The following is an 18,647-nucleotide window of genomic DNA, read 5'->3' as shown; positions in this document are numbered from 1 at the left end:
GGTCACTTTGTGTCTCTTTATGGTCGTTTTACATCAAAAAAGAATTTGCACTTTTCTTACTTACACATTATCTTAACCACCAGTTGTGTATGTTTCATGTTATATATCTGGTTTAATCATTTGTTAAATGGATTGTTAATGGGGTTTGGCTCGCAGCTGTGGATCACAGCTTACGTAAGATAACGCAAGAATGTCATTGTGATGGTCAATGTCAACAAGAAGGGAGGGAACCAACAGCAACACCTTTCCAGAGAAATGTTTACATGGGCGTTTGATTGGGGTACAAAACTAATAAATGTAATTAAAGACTTACTCAACCGTTTTCTTTTCCTCAAGAACAGGTGTGTCCCTGTGTGTCATTTCTCTTGATGTTTGAACTTGAATTAGTTCCAGGTCAGATAGATAACATGGATATACTGCACTCTTTTTAATGAATGTGGAAAAAAAAAAATAATTATATAAATATTATATATATCAGAATCAGAATCAGAATCAGTTTTATTGCCAAGTATGTTTTCACATACGAGGAATTTTTTCTGGTGATTGGTGCAATTGAGGATCAGGGGGATCAGCAACAGTGGGGCTCTCTAGCCTTGTTGATGAGGCTAATAGCAGATGGGAAGAAGCTGTTTTTGTGGCGAGAGGTTTTGGTCCTGAAGGACCGCAGCCTCCTGCCAGAGAGGAGTGACTCAAAGAGTTTGTGTCCAGGGTGGGAGGAGTCAGCTACAATCTTCCTTGCACGCCTCAGAGTCCTTGAGGCGTACAGGTCCTGGAGGGACGGAAGATTGCAGCCAATCACCTTCTCCCCAGAGTGGATGATACGCTGCAGTCTGTTATTGTCCCTCTCCGTGGCAGCATATATATCTATATATATATATAGATATATATGCTGCAACAGACAAAATGGGAAAAAAGTGAAGGGGTCTGAACACTTTCTGAATGCACTGTTTATTATTTATTATTAAGTTATTGTTTCTATTGGGAACATGAGAGACTGAGACTGTGGGATAACCACTGAGCTTGAAAAAATACATGTCTTGGTCAGTAATTAATTTTGCAGCAGCATTAGCTATATGACAAATAAATACACGTCCTGACTAATGTATTGTAATGTTTAAGGATGAGGCAGAGGCTTCAGACAGACACAGCTCTGCATACTAGACTCTCAGCACAGAGCTCACCAGCAGCCAACTGAAAGCACAGGAAACTTCGCCCCCCGACCACCACCACCCTTAAAAAGTGTCTTTGGTATTTTTCATTTAACATAAAAACTGTGTCATTTACACTTTGTAATATTATGAAATCCAACAAAACAAGCAGTTGTAAAAATGTATCAGCAGCTAATAGGTATTTTTACAGGGTTGATGCACTTGATTGATATTCAATGTACAAGAGTTTCTGTTTAATTTAGTGTAGCCATCAGTCATGTCATGATGTTTCACATTGTATATCAATCCAGTCACAATAAATGGAAATTTTGTTCTGTTTAGTGAAGAATGGGATAACGTGTCTTCATACAGAATGAACAAAATGAATGTGTCACACCACCAGTGCTGTATATTATAGTAGATTGTATGGTTAAATTCCACCAATGACATGCTGCTGCTCCACAAGCTGGACTCTAGTGCGTAAATTATGGTTAAAAAGTAATTGTTACCAGTGTATACTGCTCTGGACCATTAAAGAAATATAAAAAAAAAAAAAAAAAAGTCAGGGGTGGATGATGTCAGGGAATGCTTATCAGTGGCAAGGTGGAGCATGCTTTTCATTCTTTCTGTCACTCACAGCGTCTGCTGTCAAGCCATGGACTGCATGCAACAGACAAAGCAAAAATTCTGTGGTGAGTCCATTCTTTAAATCATGCTTAACTCCAAGCTTTTTCATGCTTTTGAGTTACTTTAAGTTAAAGTAAAGTTTCGTATGATAGTTTGGATTACATTTTATATAAACATTTAAGACTCAGTTATCTCATTTCTGGCTTGGCAAGAAACTTTCTGACAAACTGTGATTAACCCTATCCCAGATCAGATAAAGTATTGTCTAAATCAATATAGAGACCAAATGAGTGACTTATGATTACCTTTCTCTAACTTTCAGGATATTCCACAGAATAATCTATGTATTTCTTTTATTTCTTAGTTGAAACAATTGGTTGTTTTATACATGATTTATGTTTTTTAGTAAATGAAGTCAATGAATGCACAAAGTCAGGCTCTCAAGTTGTGAATGTAAACAGCATGGTTGTATAGCAGAGAACGTGGTGGAATGTGGAGACGGTCTTGCAAAGGTATGTGACAGAGAGGCAGTGCGACAGTGCGAACTCAGTTAATAACAGTTAGATCAGTATTTTCCTGTACTAAACATTGTATTGTTTTGTATTTTGTTCTCTCCCCCTATTTCCCTCTTCTTTTACTTGGGCTCCTGCTCCACATCTCTATAGCTCTTTTCTACAGTTTTTTAGATCAATGTGATTTGCATAATATATCATCTGTTTTTCCAGGCACCGGCTATGACCATTGCCAACTGAAGTTAGTCAACTTTGAGGCTCATGAAAACCACCTTTCCCATGAGACACAGGGGCTCAGCGAAAAGCGCCTGGTGGTGCGACGAGGGAAACCGTTCAAATTCACCCTGATGTTTCACAGCCAGTTGTGGAGCTCTTACACCGAGAGCCTGGTCCTGGATGTTCGGCTAGGTATCAAAGATGGGATTAAGTCCGCTCACATTTAACGCAAGATTGAAAGAAAAAATGGGAACATTGACATCTGTCAGAGATCTGTGAAGAGAAACACATACCAACATCTCTAAGGCTCTCCGATTCACATATCATACCTTGTTATTTTAATCTGTACACGAACAGAAATGTGAAATTCATAGCATGAAAAAAATTTTCATGCTATGAATTTAATATTGCCAGTACTTACCCACAATTTCTTTTTTAATTTTCTAATTTCTATGCTATGCTAGGCTAAGTACGTCCAGACTCCAGCTCCGTACTTGGAGCACAGACTTAAGAATGGTATCAATCTATTCATCTCACAGAAAATCAGCTCGAGCACTCATCAAGTCACCTAACTGTTTCTAATTCCATTACAAGTCGATCCTGAGTGTATTGAATTCAGCTTTTCATTTTCAAGAGGCACATGATTTCTTCATTCAAACAATACATAGTCCTGCTTTAAGTGAATCCTCATTCACCATACAGGCAACATGGCACAGAGGATCCCAGTCCACTTTTCTGACGAACAGTTCGACCCCCATTGTTGGTCAGCCAAAATCTACCCAGGCAACATAAATGCGGAATCAGTCACCATCCACATCTGCACCCCTGTTTCGTCCTCGGTGGCTGTATATACCCTCCTGGTCCACATAGAGACCAAACACTTCAGAAGGAGCTATGCAGTGGGATCATTTGTGCTGCTCTGCAACCCTTGGCTGAAAGGTGGGTCCATGAAGTGATACTCTTTCTTGTTATTATCTACAGCTTTGCTATTATCTGGTTATAGAAGTCATCCAACACCACTGTGATTGCTTTTCAGATGACCCAGTGTACATACCACAGGATGTCCAAATACAAGAGTATATCAAGAGTGATTATGGGATGATCTACATGGGCACCAATCTAAACGTCTGTCAGCGTCCCTGGTCATTCGGTCAGGTATGTGACAATCATGTCACTATTGTGAATGGATCGTGTATAATCACAGCATTATTTGCAAGTAAGAATACAGTATAGTTAGAGTTGTGTTTCCATATGTGCAGTATGAGCCTGGGGTCCTGGAGGCATGTTTGAAGCTCCTGCAGCTCAGCCCACAGCACCTCCAGGACAAACACAAAGACTACGTCCTACGAGCAGACCCTGTCTACCTCAGCAGGGTGATCTGTGCTATGGTGAGAGACAACACTCAAACTCCGACTGATGTTATCAATACCATAACTAGAATTTTCTCTGTAGTTTCACAGCGAATAAAGAAAGAAAAGTCAGTAATGTGTCTCCTCCTGTCACAGGTGAACTGTGAGGATGACATGGGTATTCTGCGGGGGAGGTGGCAGGGCAGCTATAAAGATGGTGTTAAGCCTTCAGAGTGGAGCGGCAGTGCTGACATCCTTCACCGCTGGGTCTCATCCAACTTCAGCCCAGTGTGCTATGGACAGTGTTGGGTCTTCGCATCAGTCCTCTGCACAGGTACTTTGAATGACACAGGAGTGTGTTTATGCCAAACTTACTGGGTAACATTTAATATCTACTAATGTTTGATTTAATGACACTGAACGACAGTATCTGGCTCATATTTCAGCTGGGGTGGGGAAACCAGTGATTTCTAACAGAAAGGCTGTGAATTTGAGAATAAGACTATTTACCCGGCACAGAGAGGCTATCAAATTGCACTATGGGAAGTGTAGGATACAGTGTCTGCTCCTTTTATTGTGACCATTGTTTTTAAATGTCTCTCTTTAAAGCGCCCCAGATTACAATTTCATATTGGGCTGTTCATGTTCTCTTTCTTTTGTGGGATACTATACTATGTTGATAACCCTATGAGCTCAGTTTATACTAAAGATGAATATTAAGAGATCGTATATGTTCTTACACTGAAGGGATGAATTGTTCAAATTACAAAAAAGTACAAACAAAAAAATTAAAAGTAGCGACCCAAACCATCTGCGTGGCCAGATACCATTAGAAGTAAGAGAGCAATGTTTTCTTTGGTTTGTTTTTTTTGTTTCTTGGATGAACTGATCTTTAAAATAGCATTGAGTCCAGAAATAGATATAACCACTAAATTTAATTTCATCCTTTATATTTTTACTAGGCACTTAAATACTTCAGGCCTTAATTTGGTAAAACAAGTGATGTTAAAGACTGATGTGTTTTTTTTTGCAGTGATGAGAGTGCTGGGCGTTCCCTCCAGGGTGGTTACAGTTTTCAATGCGGCCCATGACGGTAATGCCAACGTGAAAATTGAAGAGTATTACTCAACCACAGGGGAGAAGCTCAACCTGTCAAAGGACAGCATTTGGTTGGTGTCACTTCTTCTCAACCCCAAAAGATAATAGTTGGTATTTTAATTGCTTAGTTATCTGTATGATCTGACAATTTACACTCAAACAGAATTTTTCATTAAGTACTGAATAGATTTTTGTTTGACTGTTTTAACATTAACTTAATGAAAGTGTTATATTAACATATGAATTATGAATCTGTGCCTTAGTTGTATTTTTACTGTTTGTTTATTGGTGCATGCATACTCATTCTCTGAGTGTGTGTGTGTGTGTGTGTGTGTGTGTGTGTGTGTGCATCCATCCCTGTATGTCCTGCAGGAACTTCCATGTATGGGTGGAGTGCTGGATGAGAAGACCAGACCTCGGTGAGGAGTTTGATGGCTGGCAGGTAGTGGACCCAACCCCCCAGGAGAAGAGTGACGGTGGGTTCCCTGTCCCAAGTGGGCTTCAACACGGCACAGTTATTTATTTGAATTATAATAAGGGTTAAAGGTTTGGATAGAAATACCAAACATTAAGTGGAAAGAAATGGATAAGGTGCCTGATCTGATTTGTGAATATTAAACAGATAAGATGTAACAATGAACATATATTTCACTGCAGGGATATTCCGCTGTGGCCCTTGTCCCGTAGTTGCTGTCCAGCAACGCTGCCTTGGCGCCCACTATGACACGCCATTCGTCTGTGCCTCTGTTGACGCTGATGTCATAAGGTTGATCGTGCGCAATGGACAGGTGGTGTCAAAGAAGGTGAACACTGAGCTGGTGGGGGAGCTGATCTACACCAAGAGCATTGGATCGGACAGTCCAGAGAATCTGACACAAACTTATAAGACCATGAAAAGTAAGAGAAGGTCCTGTGTCTTTGAGGCTGTATTAGTGTAGTCCATCTTCTTTCATCTCAAAAGCAGTCAATTTGTGTAATGAGAAGAGTCAGCAATATGTAACAGTAGGGTATGTTTTGTCTTTGTTTTCCACCTGTGTGATACAGTTTTTCTCCCCATGTTCTGTTCTGTTTTCAGGTGATGATCCAGCAGTCATGCTGCCAGGCCATCCATATGGTAACAAAGCATTTTCACCTTCATTCGGCCATGCATAAATATGTGCACACAAATACCTTAAAACTGACTTTGTTTTGCCACTGGGTATTGGCCAGACAAAACCAAAAGTTAATGTGTCTATATGCTGATGCAAATTATCAGAAGGAATTTTATATAAGCAACAATTCTCATTTTGCTTTTTATGGTCAGGTGAGGACATCAGTAAATTAGCTTGAGACAAACATCATTTCAAGTAAGCTACTCAACAGATAACTGACAGCTCTGTCCACCACTGAGACATTAAATGCACCACTCACTGACTGAATATTTTTCAACCTGGAAAAACCTGTCAGCTGGTTCTCAAAACCTCAGATTTCTCCTATATAATCAACAGTTTCTGAATAATTCTGAGACAAGAGCAGACCATTGAAATTACCTGTTTTTTTATGTGCACAATGCCTAATTTCAAGAGTGAACATACAACATGTGGTCTAGCTATGCCTCTTGATGAACTGTCGAGCATTTTGCCATTTTAATTTTGATGCTGTTGCTTTTTCATAACAAAATCTCACTTTTACTGCAGAGATGGTGATGATGTGTTCATCCGCGCACCCCACACCACGGTCACTGGCAAGAAGTGCAGGTAAGCCTCATACTGTCAAAAAGTGAACATATGTTAAGTCACCATTTTGGCTTCATTTTCACAATGCCATATAACAGGGGTTCCCAACCTGTGAGCTGGGGCTGACAAATAATTCCCTAAACCGTAAAATTATGGTGAAAAGATGTAATTACATAACATTAAAAAAAAAAAATTATGTATAATGTTTTAAAAATGTTTAAGATGTTTTAAATATTTTAAAACAAAATGATCTTTAAAAACATTATAAATGTTTAAAAAATACTTCTTTTTTTTTTTCTCGTATTAGGGCTTGACAGAAACAGGAGTAACAGAATGGATTGCCGGATGGCGGAGGAGAGTCTAGAGAATGATGGTGAATCAACAAATGATCTGTCCCCTGTCAAAAAAAAACACACCAAAAAAAAGAAAAATCAAGCTTCCTCTCTTTCAGTTCAGTCCTGAATGTTTGACCGTGATCATTAAAATTACAAGTGCTCTGAGAAGGCATTGTTTGGCCTCCATATTGTTACTAGTTCAGATGTGGGTCGCCAATATTTTTGAGATTTTCAAGTGGGCCTTGAGTTGGGAAAGGTTGGGAACCATATGGTTTAGGTTTTTGAAAGTACTAACATTGTCACAGTGAGGGGGTTCAATTCCCACTCACCAGCTCAGCTGAAGATGTATATGCTAATTAGTAGGTTTTTCAGACTACTCAACAAAGCAATATTTGTTGAATAGAAAAAATTGAAATGGAAACACTTTTTCTGCATTCAAGTTGTGGCGCCTGGTGTATCAGGCAGACTGCTGGAAATCCGTCATCACGTTCCATTTGAATGATATTGCAAGAGGAGAAAACAAAGCTTTATAACGGAAACACAGACCATTTGCAATTGTATTTTGTCAACTTTTCTAAAAAGAAAAAAAAAAATCCAGTTGCAATTGCAGTTTTTTGCAAAACTGCAATTGCAGCTTACCTACTGTGGCCTCAAATCTGCCCTGAAGACTGCTGCTCACAGGGCATATTATTACCTCTTTTTCTGCCAACACAAGGATGGTCGAAACTCTTGTCAAGCAGCAATCACCACTATCCTCTCCTGGCAAAAAAACATGCTTGTTTAAGAGAAAACTTACAAATAGTCCCTGAAATTTAAAGAGTGGGACCCATTCTACTGAGAATGTTGGTCAAAGGAGGTTGCATGGCTATATTCTTAATTTTATGCACCAGAGACTGATGAAGCTGAACCCACTATCTGGAAGGGGCATCCACATATATTTGGCAACACAATCTTTGATAAGACACAAAAACCTATTGTGTTCTTGGGCTGAAAATGTTACCAATGGTAGTAGTATGTCTTTAGAATATTACAAATGCAGGCTTTTCTTCAGCGGTTTACCCGGTATCCATTTTGAAACAATGTGCACATCTCCCAAATTCATGTCCAGCAGAATCACCACCTAGTTTGGAGGTGTCCCTAAAAATAGATGGGATGCCATCGGTGGGTGAGAGCATTCCCATGTGTGTGACGGTCACAAACCAGTCAAGCAACCCCAGGGTCCTGATGGAAAACCTCAACGCTCAGATTAAAGAGTACAACCGCAACCCACAGGAGAGCTTCTGGAAAATGCAGAAAGAGGTGCACATAAAGCCACATGAAGGTAGGGAAGCAAAGACAAAGACATTCCTGATTCACATACACTATGAAATTGTACAGCCCCTGGTACTATTGGTGAATTGATAGTATCTCATTTTTAGATCTGTTTACTGTACTGACTCGGTCACATTTGTATTTCTTTACAAACTTCTGATTGATAACCTTTTTTTTTCTCTTACCCCATCCTTTATGTTCTCTGCAGTTCTGAAACTCCAGCACACCATCCCGCCCTCTGAGTATGAGTCAGTCCTGGCGGGTGATGACATAATGAATTTTGCAGTGGTGATAAAGGACGTGACGACTGAAGAAAGGTTCCTGGATACACAGGAGGTCAACATCAGCTCGCCACAGATCAACATAGAGGTACAACAGCATCCAGCCTCCCCTCTCTTCAGCTCACAGAGTATTATGAATTAATAATGAAGCGTTGTCTTCCTTCCTTTTTTATTTTCATCTTCTTCGCTTTGATCTCCCTCGTGCTTGTCATTGTTATCAGTTTAATGAAGAGCAATGACAGAAATCACATCACAGAAACATTCAACAACAGACTCTGTTCATGGTTTCATGAACAGAGTCAAATGTCAATACTTTGGCTTTGGCTTGTTATTAAAAATGGCCACATGTTGCACATATGTTGATATCTACTGCCTCAGCTCATAGCACATCTGGATCATACTCATCTGACTTACTTACTGACTTACTGACTCTCAACCATGATGAGTAATTAGCAATTGGAATCACCTGATCATTTCGTACTTCTGCTTTAAGTGAATCCAAACATCAGTATAATAAATAAAAAAGAATATCAAACATTTCCTCGAGCTGACTGAGTTAACACAGTTAGAATTCCGAATCATAGGTCTTTTGCACCGTCTGAAGAGAATAAACCTGTCTATTGTAGTAGCTTTAAAACAGATTTTTTCATTTGTTGCATAACAGCAAATCTGTCCAACGTGAAACAATGCAGGTGAGGACTCAACAGCACGACTCAGAAGCAGGGACGGGATACAGTGATCCGTCTTTACAGGCTGAAAAAGGTTCAATACAGGGGTAGACAGTCAGTAGAGCAGGCAAACTAAACTAGAGCTTGGTCCAGGAAGTGTGCAAGAATCATTAACTGGGATAACAAACACTAGGGAATAAGACTGGAACCCTTGATGCATAGGACAAAGACAAAGGAAGGAGAGCACAGAGGCTGAATAGACTAGGACAGGGAAGACAATGGGAAACATGCGCAGGAGGGAAGTAAAGGATCTGAAACGAGAGGACATGTTTGTAACACAGAATAAAGATGAAAAAAAAAATGAAACAAGGAATGACAAAGAAGGACATGACAAGTCCTATTTAATGATCACTCACAGCACACGTGGACCAAAGGTTGATCACCAGAGCTCACGATCAAGTGAATGAATGATTTGTTGGTCTTGTATCTGATCATGTAATCTGCTGTTCTGCAGATCGAAGGAGGGGACAGCATCGAGATGAGGAGGGAGCACACAGCCCAGGTGTCCTTCACCAACAAGTTTACCAAAACTCTGAATGGAGCTGTTCTGACTGTGGAGGGATCTGGCTTGTTGCATGGCAAACAGGAGGCCAGGTATGTCTGTCAGTCAGTCAGTAAATCATCATTCTCAAATGACGTTTATAACTGTTGCCCAAGAGGTGTCACTGAAAAAAAGAGACATTTTGTCCTGTGGTCACATTCCAGTGATGTCACACATATCTGTCCTTTATGTTTGAGCTGGGAAGAAAACATGATCTGTGGTTTAAGTGTCTGAGGAATGTGGTGTGGGAATGTGGCCAGGTACGATTTTGCAACAGCTGGAACCCAATGTTGTTACATCCGAATGCACTGGTGTAGCACTGTGAGGGAGAGCAATGCACCAACACACTCTACCTTCTACAAATCTACCTTTATATTTATGCAACAATCTCCTCCTCTTTTTCTCTGCTTATGTCAACTTCAAGACATTCTTCCTTCAAATAAAATTTGTGTTATTCTTTCAAAGAAGTTATTAAGTTATTTTATTCGATAGAGAAAGAGGCAGACAGGAAATGCAGAGTAAAGACATGCAGCCAATGTTCCTGGCTGGCCGGGGCCAAACCAGGAACCTGCAGCTCAGGGTTCTGGTATGCGCTCTAACCACCCGGCCATCAGGTCTCCCCTGAAACAAAAGCCTGTTTTTAAGAAGAATTCTAATCCACCACACTCTGCAAATTGGGCTCCTAATGTAGCTGTCCAACATGTTTAACTTTTAGAATTGCCTCATTGTAAAATAGCATAGCTACAATGTTTGCAACTTTCTATGTTCCACATTTGCATGTTGCTTTTGTTTCCTTGTTTGTGCTTAAGACTTAATCCTCCTCTTCTACTTCCTCTTCTTTTTATCTTCCTCCAGCTCTTCTGTGGCTTTAACTGAACAAACTTTGTCAGTGAAAGTGTGACAACTTCTGAGTTGAACTTTTATTGGTTTGGTCCTGATCTGTTCTTATTTCAGTGCCCTGGGCCACTGTGACTTTTTATTGGCCCAGACAAGTTTCACTCCAGAGAGGAATAAGCTCGCTAACAAGAGAAGAGATTCAGGAGACATGTCTAGTTAAGAGGTGATAAATCCTCATGCTAAATCCTGGAGCAATAGAACTGGTTTGGCATTTGCTTCCTTGGCTTGAAAAAGGCCAGAGAATGAGTTCTGGGAGCGCTGTACCTGGCAAAGACTTGGTTGTATAATTGAAGTTATTAATCACTCATCACTTAAAAACTCACCACCCGCACACACATTTACATTACCATCATTCTGTGCTGTGGGACAGCAAATCTCTTGTCAATTGCCTCTTTTATTCATTGTCCAGTATTATTACCTACTTTTGTGCAAAGCCATTAATCTCCAGACTCTTTCAGGGCTTCTGGAGATATTGTGTGTGTGTGTGTGTGTGTGTCTGTGTGTGCGCGTTTGTGAGGGTTGAAATCTGAAAAGATTAATATCCTCCTTTCTCTCTCTCTCTCTCTCTCTCTCTCTCTCTCTCTCTCTCTCTCTCTCTCTCTCTCCCAGCCTGTCTCTTCTAAAGCCAGGTGAGAAGATAGAGAAGCAGGTGTCCATCATGGCCTCTTCACCTGGCACCAAAGTGTTGATGGCCACGTTCTCACACAGCAACAGCCCCAACGTCGTCTCCAGAAGCTTCCACAAAGTCTCTGTCACGTCTTCATAATGTGGAGCAGCAGCAGACTGTCCTCCCAAAAGCTTCAAGGTTCAACAAAGAGCCACTTTTTGAACTGAGGTAGCGCACATTCATTTCTTAGCACTGGTACATGCAAATGCTATGCTTTTTTAAAAATCTTTATTTTATCTTACTCTGTGTTTTTTTTTTTTTTGTATACATGTCAAGCAAAGATGTAAAGTTTGCAGAAGCTCTCCATATTCAATGACACTGAATATTTCATATTTTACCTTTTTTATATGAATATTCAGTATGTGTGTATTTTTCCACATAAGACCATACTTTATACGGGTTGGTGCTAAACTAATATTTTTGCATCGGTGAGGTAATTATTAATCACTGAAGACAAATTAAGTAAAAAATACAATGCAACACTGACAAATGCTCAAACACACGTTTCAAAATATTGCACGAGTAAGTTCGACCAAAGACATGGCCACAGTCTACTACAGCCAACCAATATAGCAGCAAAAGGTCTGATTGGTACCATTAAAAATTACCACCTTGCCTTTAGGTGAGTTAGTTCCAGTTCCAGTTATTGTGCTGGCTCACTGGCACAGCTTTCTGGGACATTTGAAGGAACTTATTTATCATTAATAAGATTTGTTTCATCTGTAAGTTTGCTGCTATGACAAGTTAAAATGTATGGACCATGTCACAGTATCACAAACTAACATGGTGTACACAGGGTATGAGCAGAAACCATTCCAAAAGCGATACGTTTTCAAACATACGTCGAGGTATAAAGTAGAAAAGATAAAATGAGAAGACATTCAGCTGTGGACAAATATGATATTTTAAAAGCACAAGGAATTTTTTGATGATGTAATTTTCATAGATATACGAACATACATCTCTGTGACTGTGACATGAGTTTGAAAGCTTTGGAAAAAGTAGGTGGACCTTGCATTTAAAGTTATTTTGTTAAACTATTATAATTAAGGTCAAGAGCTTTCACACCATGTAATGTGTGCCAACTTATCTGGGTGGTTGTAGCAACACCTGTGGGTGAGAGTACAGGTAGGGCCAAAGAAATTCTTTCTAATGTTATTAAGAAGTGTACTTTTAAAGGTTGCAAATAGCAGTGCATGCATTTTACACTGAGTGTTAATATATGGCTATATATTTTACAACTGATATGAAAAGAAAGAAAAAATAAAAGGAAAACTCAGAAACCTCAATGGAGTAAAATTTGTCTCTTTTTTTAAGTGACCTAATAAAATGTTATTACAATGACTCAGCTTCCAGTAAATCATATGACATCACTGACTTCCTGCTTGTCTGGTTATTGGGTTGACACCTTTTGACACCACAAGTAAAAGTTACAACTGTCATAAAGTTGAGGGATTTTTGTGAGACTGATTAAAAGCAGTGATGAAAATCAAAGCCACGGATGCTAAGATGTTGTAACTTCTACTCCCTAGAAAAAGTTTTGATCTTACCTTTCCCAAAAATTCAGCTCAATAGCATATTTCCCCAAAGCAGGAGATGTCTATATGAAAAGAAAACAATCTATATTTTGCAACTGATACAATTCTAACAATTGAGAATGAAAACTGTCAGAAATCCAGAAATCATTTCAGCAAGATATATTTTTTAAGTGACCTCCTGTGATCATATCACATTGATCTTATCAGTCTTGAAAGTGGAAATTTCCACCACCCACTGCACCCCACACTGCCCCAGTAAATTTGCATAGTAAGTCAGGAACACCTGGCTGTTTTGACAACACCCTCGGAGCCGCCTTGTGGTATTTGACTTCTTGCCAGTGTGGTGTGCCCGTTAACGCCCGTCTTTTATTAGATCCTCCCTATTGTGTTCATGACTGGTCTTGTTTCTTTAGCCACGATCGATATGAGTTTATTCAAACGATGTGATGAGTAACTTCTCACTTTATCAAGATTCTCCAGAGACTAACAGGCTCCATGTGACTTTGATATGTAAAATTGTTGGAATGCTCCTTTCCTGTATAGGATGAACTCGTGCTGCATTGCTGTAACACAACAACACCACCAAGTGGCGGCAGTGGAGCACCCACATGTGTGTCTGTGTCTGATGTTTTATTTTACCAAGACCTGGAAAACACAAAATAATTCTGTTTCTGTAAGTGTTTTTCTATGGCTCTTTTCATTAGATTTCACTCAACCCTGCCAGGTCCTGTGATTTCATCCTGAAAATTAGAGGTTTACTTTGAGGCTAAAGAAAAATAGCAGGAACCAACTTAACTTTAGATACAGTTAGTTTAAACCATTGGCTTCGAAACCTTCCAAAGACTTGCAAAATAAATCAGAGGCAGATAATTAACAGGACAGAAACAAAGACGAAAGGCAGTTCTGCTTTACTAATTTCCTCTCAGACATTTCTCTAATCTTTTCTCTCCACAGTTGTTCAAACAGTTCAAATTAAAAACCTTCTGAAAGGTTCAGAGGAGCAATGTCTCTGATGAACTAACAGCCCACAGACATCTGAAGGATGACAATCAATCGCAACTGGTTTTTTAGGGTTCACAGGGACTGATATTTAACAATGTGTTGTATTTTATGAACTTATAGGTTGTTTTTTTTTGTGCCACCATAATCACATCTCAGCCACCGTACGAGACTGATCTTCTGTCATTTGTAACATGAGCACAATGTCAAAAAAATGCAGACAAGCAAAGTTTCCACAAGCAAGTTTTCTAATATGAGAGAAGCTTAATTTCTAGTACAACATTTTGCCAACTCTAATCCCTCCTGTGGTGAGCGAGGCATCGATAGAGACCAAAAAGCCATTTAGCTGTTAGAGAAGCTTTACTGTAAGAAACCAAGATACTCTGTCCCCTGTTCTGAAATAGGCCCATCAAACAGCCTGTAAAACTATACAGAGACAGCTCTGACAAGGGCACTTTACTGCATTTCCCTGACAATATAATGGCCTCATAAATGGAAAAACACAGAACATCTCAGGTCGGTGTCACAGCGTTTAACTTCAGGCAGATCTGAGAGGCTCAGAGATGCTTCACAGAGAGATACGGCCTTATACTGTGTGTCTGTAAAGGTTCAGCTTACCTACGAGGATTGTTTCAACCTAAAGGAATCCGGGCTGACGTGTGTACAGAACAGCTTGTGATCCCACCTTGGTGTCAGGGAGATTGAGGCAGAGGCGTTGGCAGACGGAGACGATAATCAGACTCCACGCTCGCTGATTTTCAGACAAATTAAACGTCAGGGGAAAGCAGAGAGCGGGACCGCTGGGCTGCTTTGAAAAGCTGAGGCTATCATAAATTATTAATGGCTCCCCGTCACGGCCCCCGTCTCGTCATCCCTCACTCTTTTCAACCATCCTTTGCTTCCTTCATCCCTCCATCCTGGCTGCTTGATGTTGATCACACCTCTTCCTTCCTCACTTTCTTCTTCCTCTTCAGACTCTTTCTCCATTTAAATAAATATATTTCTCCTTCCTTCATCTTCTGTGCCAGCCAGCTTCTCTTCCCTGCTTCCTCCCTCCTGTCTTCAGTCCATATCTGTCTTCCTTCACTCTGTTCATTCCCTCCTTTTTGACTTCACTGGTTTCCTCCCTCCCATCCATCTGCTCCTCATTAATTGTTCCTCCTTAATCTTGATCACCTTTTCCTCCACTGAACATCCTCTTTTCATCACTCTTTCCTTCTCATTGTCTTGCCTTCAATCCTCCCATCTTTTCATCCCCTCCTCCTTCTCATTAAAACTTCTCTCCTATTTCTTCATTGTTTTTCCTTCATCACCTCTAACCCCCCTCATCCTCTCTACAACCCTTCATCCACTGTCCTCTCCTGCTAGCTATGTTAGCTGGCAAACGTTTTCATAAGCTGTGCAGGAGTCGATTTAACCTTTGTTAAGTTTAATAGGCCCATATGGTTTTTGCATCAGCTCAACACTGAGTTTTGGTTGTTAGCAAAATTACACAAAAAATACTAAACCGATTTGCACCTTGAAACTTGGTGGAGGGATGGGGCAAGGGCCAGGGAGGAACTGACTACATTTTGAAGCAGATCTGGTCAAAGGGGTGGATCCAGGATTTTTTTTTTTTCACTTTCCTAAACATTACGAGATACAGCATTTCTCCAACACTTACATCAATTTGTCAGGAAATAGTGTTTGGATCTTGATGTAAAAAAATCATATTTATGTTGCTGAGATCTATGAGTTTATATGGTTTGGTGGGGATTCAGATAATAATCTGTACCTAGTGGAAGAAAATTCTGAACAAGCAAGCAAGCAAAGTTTATTTATATAGCATTTTTCACAGACACTAGTCACAAAGTGCTTCACAAGTCAAAGAACACAGTCAAATGAAAGAATTCAAATCAAAATACAACAAATAAGAGCAAAAATAAAAACGACATAGACATGCAAAAAGATATACAAGAGGAAAACGGATAAAAGACAAAGGTTAAGAGCATAAAATACCACATACTAACTAGAAGCCTGTCTGAACAGATGGGTTTTCAGTTGAGTCCACTGAATCCAGGGTTCTCAAACTTAGTGGAAGACTTAGGAGCTGTTGACTGGAAGGCCCGAACCCCCCAGGTCTTCAAGCGTGTTCGTGGAGCGCTTAGTAGACCCAGGGTGGAATGTGAATCCACATTACACACAGAGTTGTAGTTATTATTAATTATAACAGTCCCGATGGCACCAGCAGTGTTTAGGAATGCCTTCATCAGTATTTCATTCAACATGCAGCTAATAAAATAACACAATAATGGTAGTGGTTGCAACATAGCAATGAAACAATTCATGCAGCTCTATTGTTTGAGAACAAAAGATGTGTAGAATGAGTCTTTTTTCTCACCAAGCAGGAAGATCATCTAGAAAACAAAACAAACCTTGGACTTGGAAAACAAAGTCAATTCAAATTAAAACACTTAATTTCAACATAAATGCAGAATGCACCTACATTTAATCCCACTTTTTAAGAAGTTGAGTAAAATCTGAGCTAAAACATTAATGAATCTTCTAACTTCATTTCAAATACTAATAAAAACTAATTAATTTGTTAAGTTGACTCTGAATCAACCTTTGTCACAGGTGGGGTGCCACACACATGCCTTCTATTGATCACTGACTTAAACCCAAACTTGGGACATGAGCAAACATGGCTGAAACAGTATCAGCTGGTTTTACTAACTCTGAGTTTTCCCACCCAGCTACAGTTGTGTTCATGTGAAAGATATACACAAGTAAATTCAGTTCAAGTGACAGCAGAAAGTGATTAAACAAGGTTAGTAATAAAATCACAGAACCGGAACAGAATAAGAAGAAAAAGAAACTGTAAAAATGTGAGCAGTATTTTCCAACTATTAAAATTAGGCTATGGCTATAAATAACTGAGGAATTATTACATTGTATTGTTTATGCTTTTGTGCCTCATAATGAACCAAAGGTACGTTACAAACACATAGCCTTACAATGACATTAACAGCAATGATTGTTTACAGGAGAGAAATTCATCATACATCATTTCTGTGGAAAGGTAGAATTACATTTTTGATGCGCTCAAAGCTGCTAATCCACCCCCCTCTCTCTGTCTTGAAGGCTGAGAAGCAGAAGTTTGTAAACTTCCTGCTGCAAGTCAACAGGCGAGGGAGCGGATTGATAGATAGGCATTTGATGGATTTCCCTGAACAGATGGAACAGCTGCAAAGCCCTGAAGTGGCCGTCCATTCTCAAACTGAGCGGACTGAGACAAGATTTGTAATGTGCCTTTTCACCAGATTTAGAGCTCGAGCTTCAGCCTGTTTTGGAAAAAAAAGAAGAAAAAAAAGAATCATTTAAGACTCTATGGGGCAAAATGGACACAACCAAATGTTATTGGAAAGTGGAGGCCTCCTCATTATAGCAAAAAACATATGAGAAAATTCCATTCAAATTGCTCTGAGCTATTGCATGGGCAAGGAGATCATTTCTCACAGTATTGTAATGGTCTATAACTACTAGTAACACAGTATGGGCTTCCGTCCACACACATGATCGCACACACTCACACACACACACAGACACACACACACAAAAGCATGCACCTCGACCAGCAACCCCAGTGAGCTACAATAAAGGCGGCGCTGATAATTATGATAATGAATCTAGCTTCTGTCTGCCGTCTATTGTCACCTGGTAATGAGTTTGTCCCGAGGGTCACTGGTATAATAGCTCATTAGCAACGCTGGCTAATGCCGCTCTGAGATGTAGCCCACAATTGCTAGAGGTGCATTGGTCAGCCGGACTATTTGTTTGCTGTAGTGGCTGACGTGCTGCTCGACTGGCTTCTCTTTCTTTATTGATCAATGTGGATTTCATTACCAGTGAGGGCCAGTGTGGCTGTGCTTCTGTGTGTGACTGCCAGCTACTTACATGTAGTTTATGTGTGGATGAATGTCTGCATATTTATTTACGTGTGTATGTATTTACATGTGTGAAGATCTTTCTTTTGCCTGTTTGTATATCCTGTGTGTATGCTCATGTGTGCATGAGCAAGAATGTGTGTTTGTACACAGCATTACACAAAACACAACATTTGAGAAAATACAAAATTTTGCAGAAAACGACATTTCACTAAACAACACATTTCTAGAATTCATCACGTTTCTGAAAAAACAATGTTTCAGAAAATATGATGCGACAGTATTTTGGAAAATGCATTTCAGCAAACACAACAATGTTTCAGAAAACAAATCATTCCACCAAAAAACATGGCATTTCAGAAAAGCCAGCATTTCATGCATCATGCTTCAGAAAACACAATGACATAATACAGAAAAAATGCAGCAACATTGCAGAAAACGCAACATTTCAAATAACGAACATTTCAGAAAATACACTGAAAAAAGTATGATTTCAGAAAATTTAAAAAAACACAATTTCAGCAAACACAACATTTGAAAAACATGATTTCAGAAAATACAACATTACAAAAAATTTTAAATATTTATTTTCCTAGAATCTGATGAAATTTCAGAAAGAAAAATGTTTCATAAAATTTGACATTTAGGAAAACACAGCATTTCAGAGACACAATACTACAGAAAACCTCATACAGAACATAAAGCAAAAAGTAATTTTGGCCTGTTTCTGTAACCTGTGTGTCTCTGTGCATGACTAAG

At 39.5% G+C, this 18,647-nt stretch overlaps 1 protein-coding gene across 4 annotated transcripts; it reads left to right on the top strand.

The window, feature by feature from the left end:
• The first annotated feature begins 1,773 nt into the window (after positions 1 to 1,773).
• LOC139620181 (protein-glutamine gamma-glutamyltransferase 2-like) lies at positions 1,774 to 12,714 on the top strand. Of its 4 annotated transcripts, none has more exons than XM_071475472.1 (16): positions 1,783 to 1,840; positions 2,501 to 2,695; positions 3,206 to 3,442; positions 3,540 to 3,658; positions 3,763 to 3,891; positions 4,009 to 4,186; positions 4,886 to 5,021; positions 5,323 to 5,426; positions 5,608 to 5,847; positions 6,026 to 6,064; positions 6,627 to 6,686; positions 6,973 to 7,038; positions 8,112 to 8,321; positions 8,520 to 8,680; positions 9,775 to 9,914; positions 11,368 to 12,714. In XM_071475472.1, exons 1-16 carry the CDS (start codon positions 1,804 to 1,806, stop codon positions 11,522 to 11,524), a joined length of 2,208 nt encoding a protein of 735 aa, XP_071331573.1. In that variant the 5' UTR covers positions 1,783 to 1,803; the 3' UTR covers positions 11,525 to 12,714. The 4 variants fall into 4 exon arrangements, with proteins under 4 accessions (XP_071331575.1, XP_071331574.1, XP_071331573.1 ...); XM_071475471.1 differs by having other exon boundaries at positions 8,109 to 8,321; XM_071475474.1 differs by lacking the exon at positions 6,973 to 7,038 and having other exon boundaries at positions 1,774 to 1,840.
• Positions 12,715 to 18,647: the final 5,933 nt, after the last annotated feature.

Source organism: Trachinotus anak, unplaced genomic scaffold (genome assembly GCF_046630095.1).
Source record: "Trachinotus anak isolate AG129_WGS33_773 ecotype Australia unplaced genomic scaffold, CSIRO_AGI_Tana_v1 ptg000004l, whole genome shotgun sequence".
NCBI lineage: Eukaryota > Metazoa > Chordata > Actinopteri > Carangiformes > Carangidae > Trachinotus > Trachinotus anak.
The sequence above is the reverse complement of the archived record's forward strand: the minus strand, read 5'-3'. Positions and strand labels throughout refer to the sequence as shown.

Coding starts and splice junctions, on each gene's coding strand:
- LOC139620181 (XM_071475471.1), top strand. CDS start 1,804: ATGGACTGCATGCAACAGACAAAGCAAAAATTCTGTG. Junction 5,427..5,607: donor CCCCCAGGAGAAGAGTGACG/GTGGGTTCCCTG, acceptor ATTTCACTGCAG/GGATATTCCGCTGTGGCCCT. Junction 6,065..6,626: donor GCTGCCAGGCCATCCATATG/GTAACAAAGCAT, acceptor CTTTTACTGCAG/AGATGGTGATGATGTGTTCA.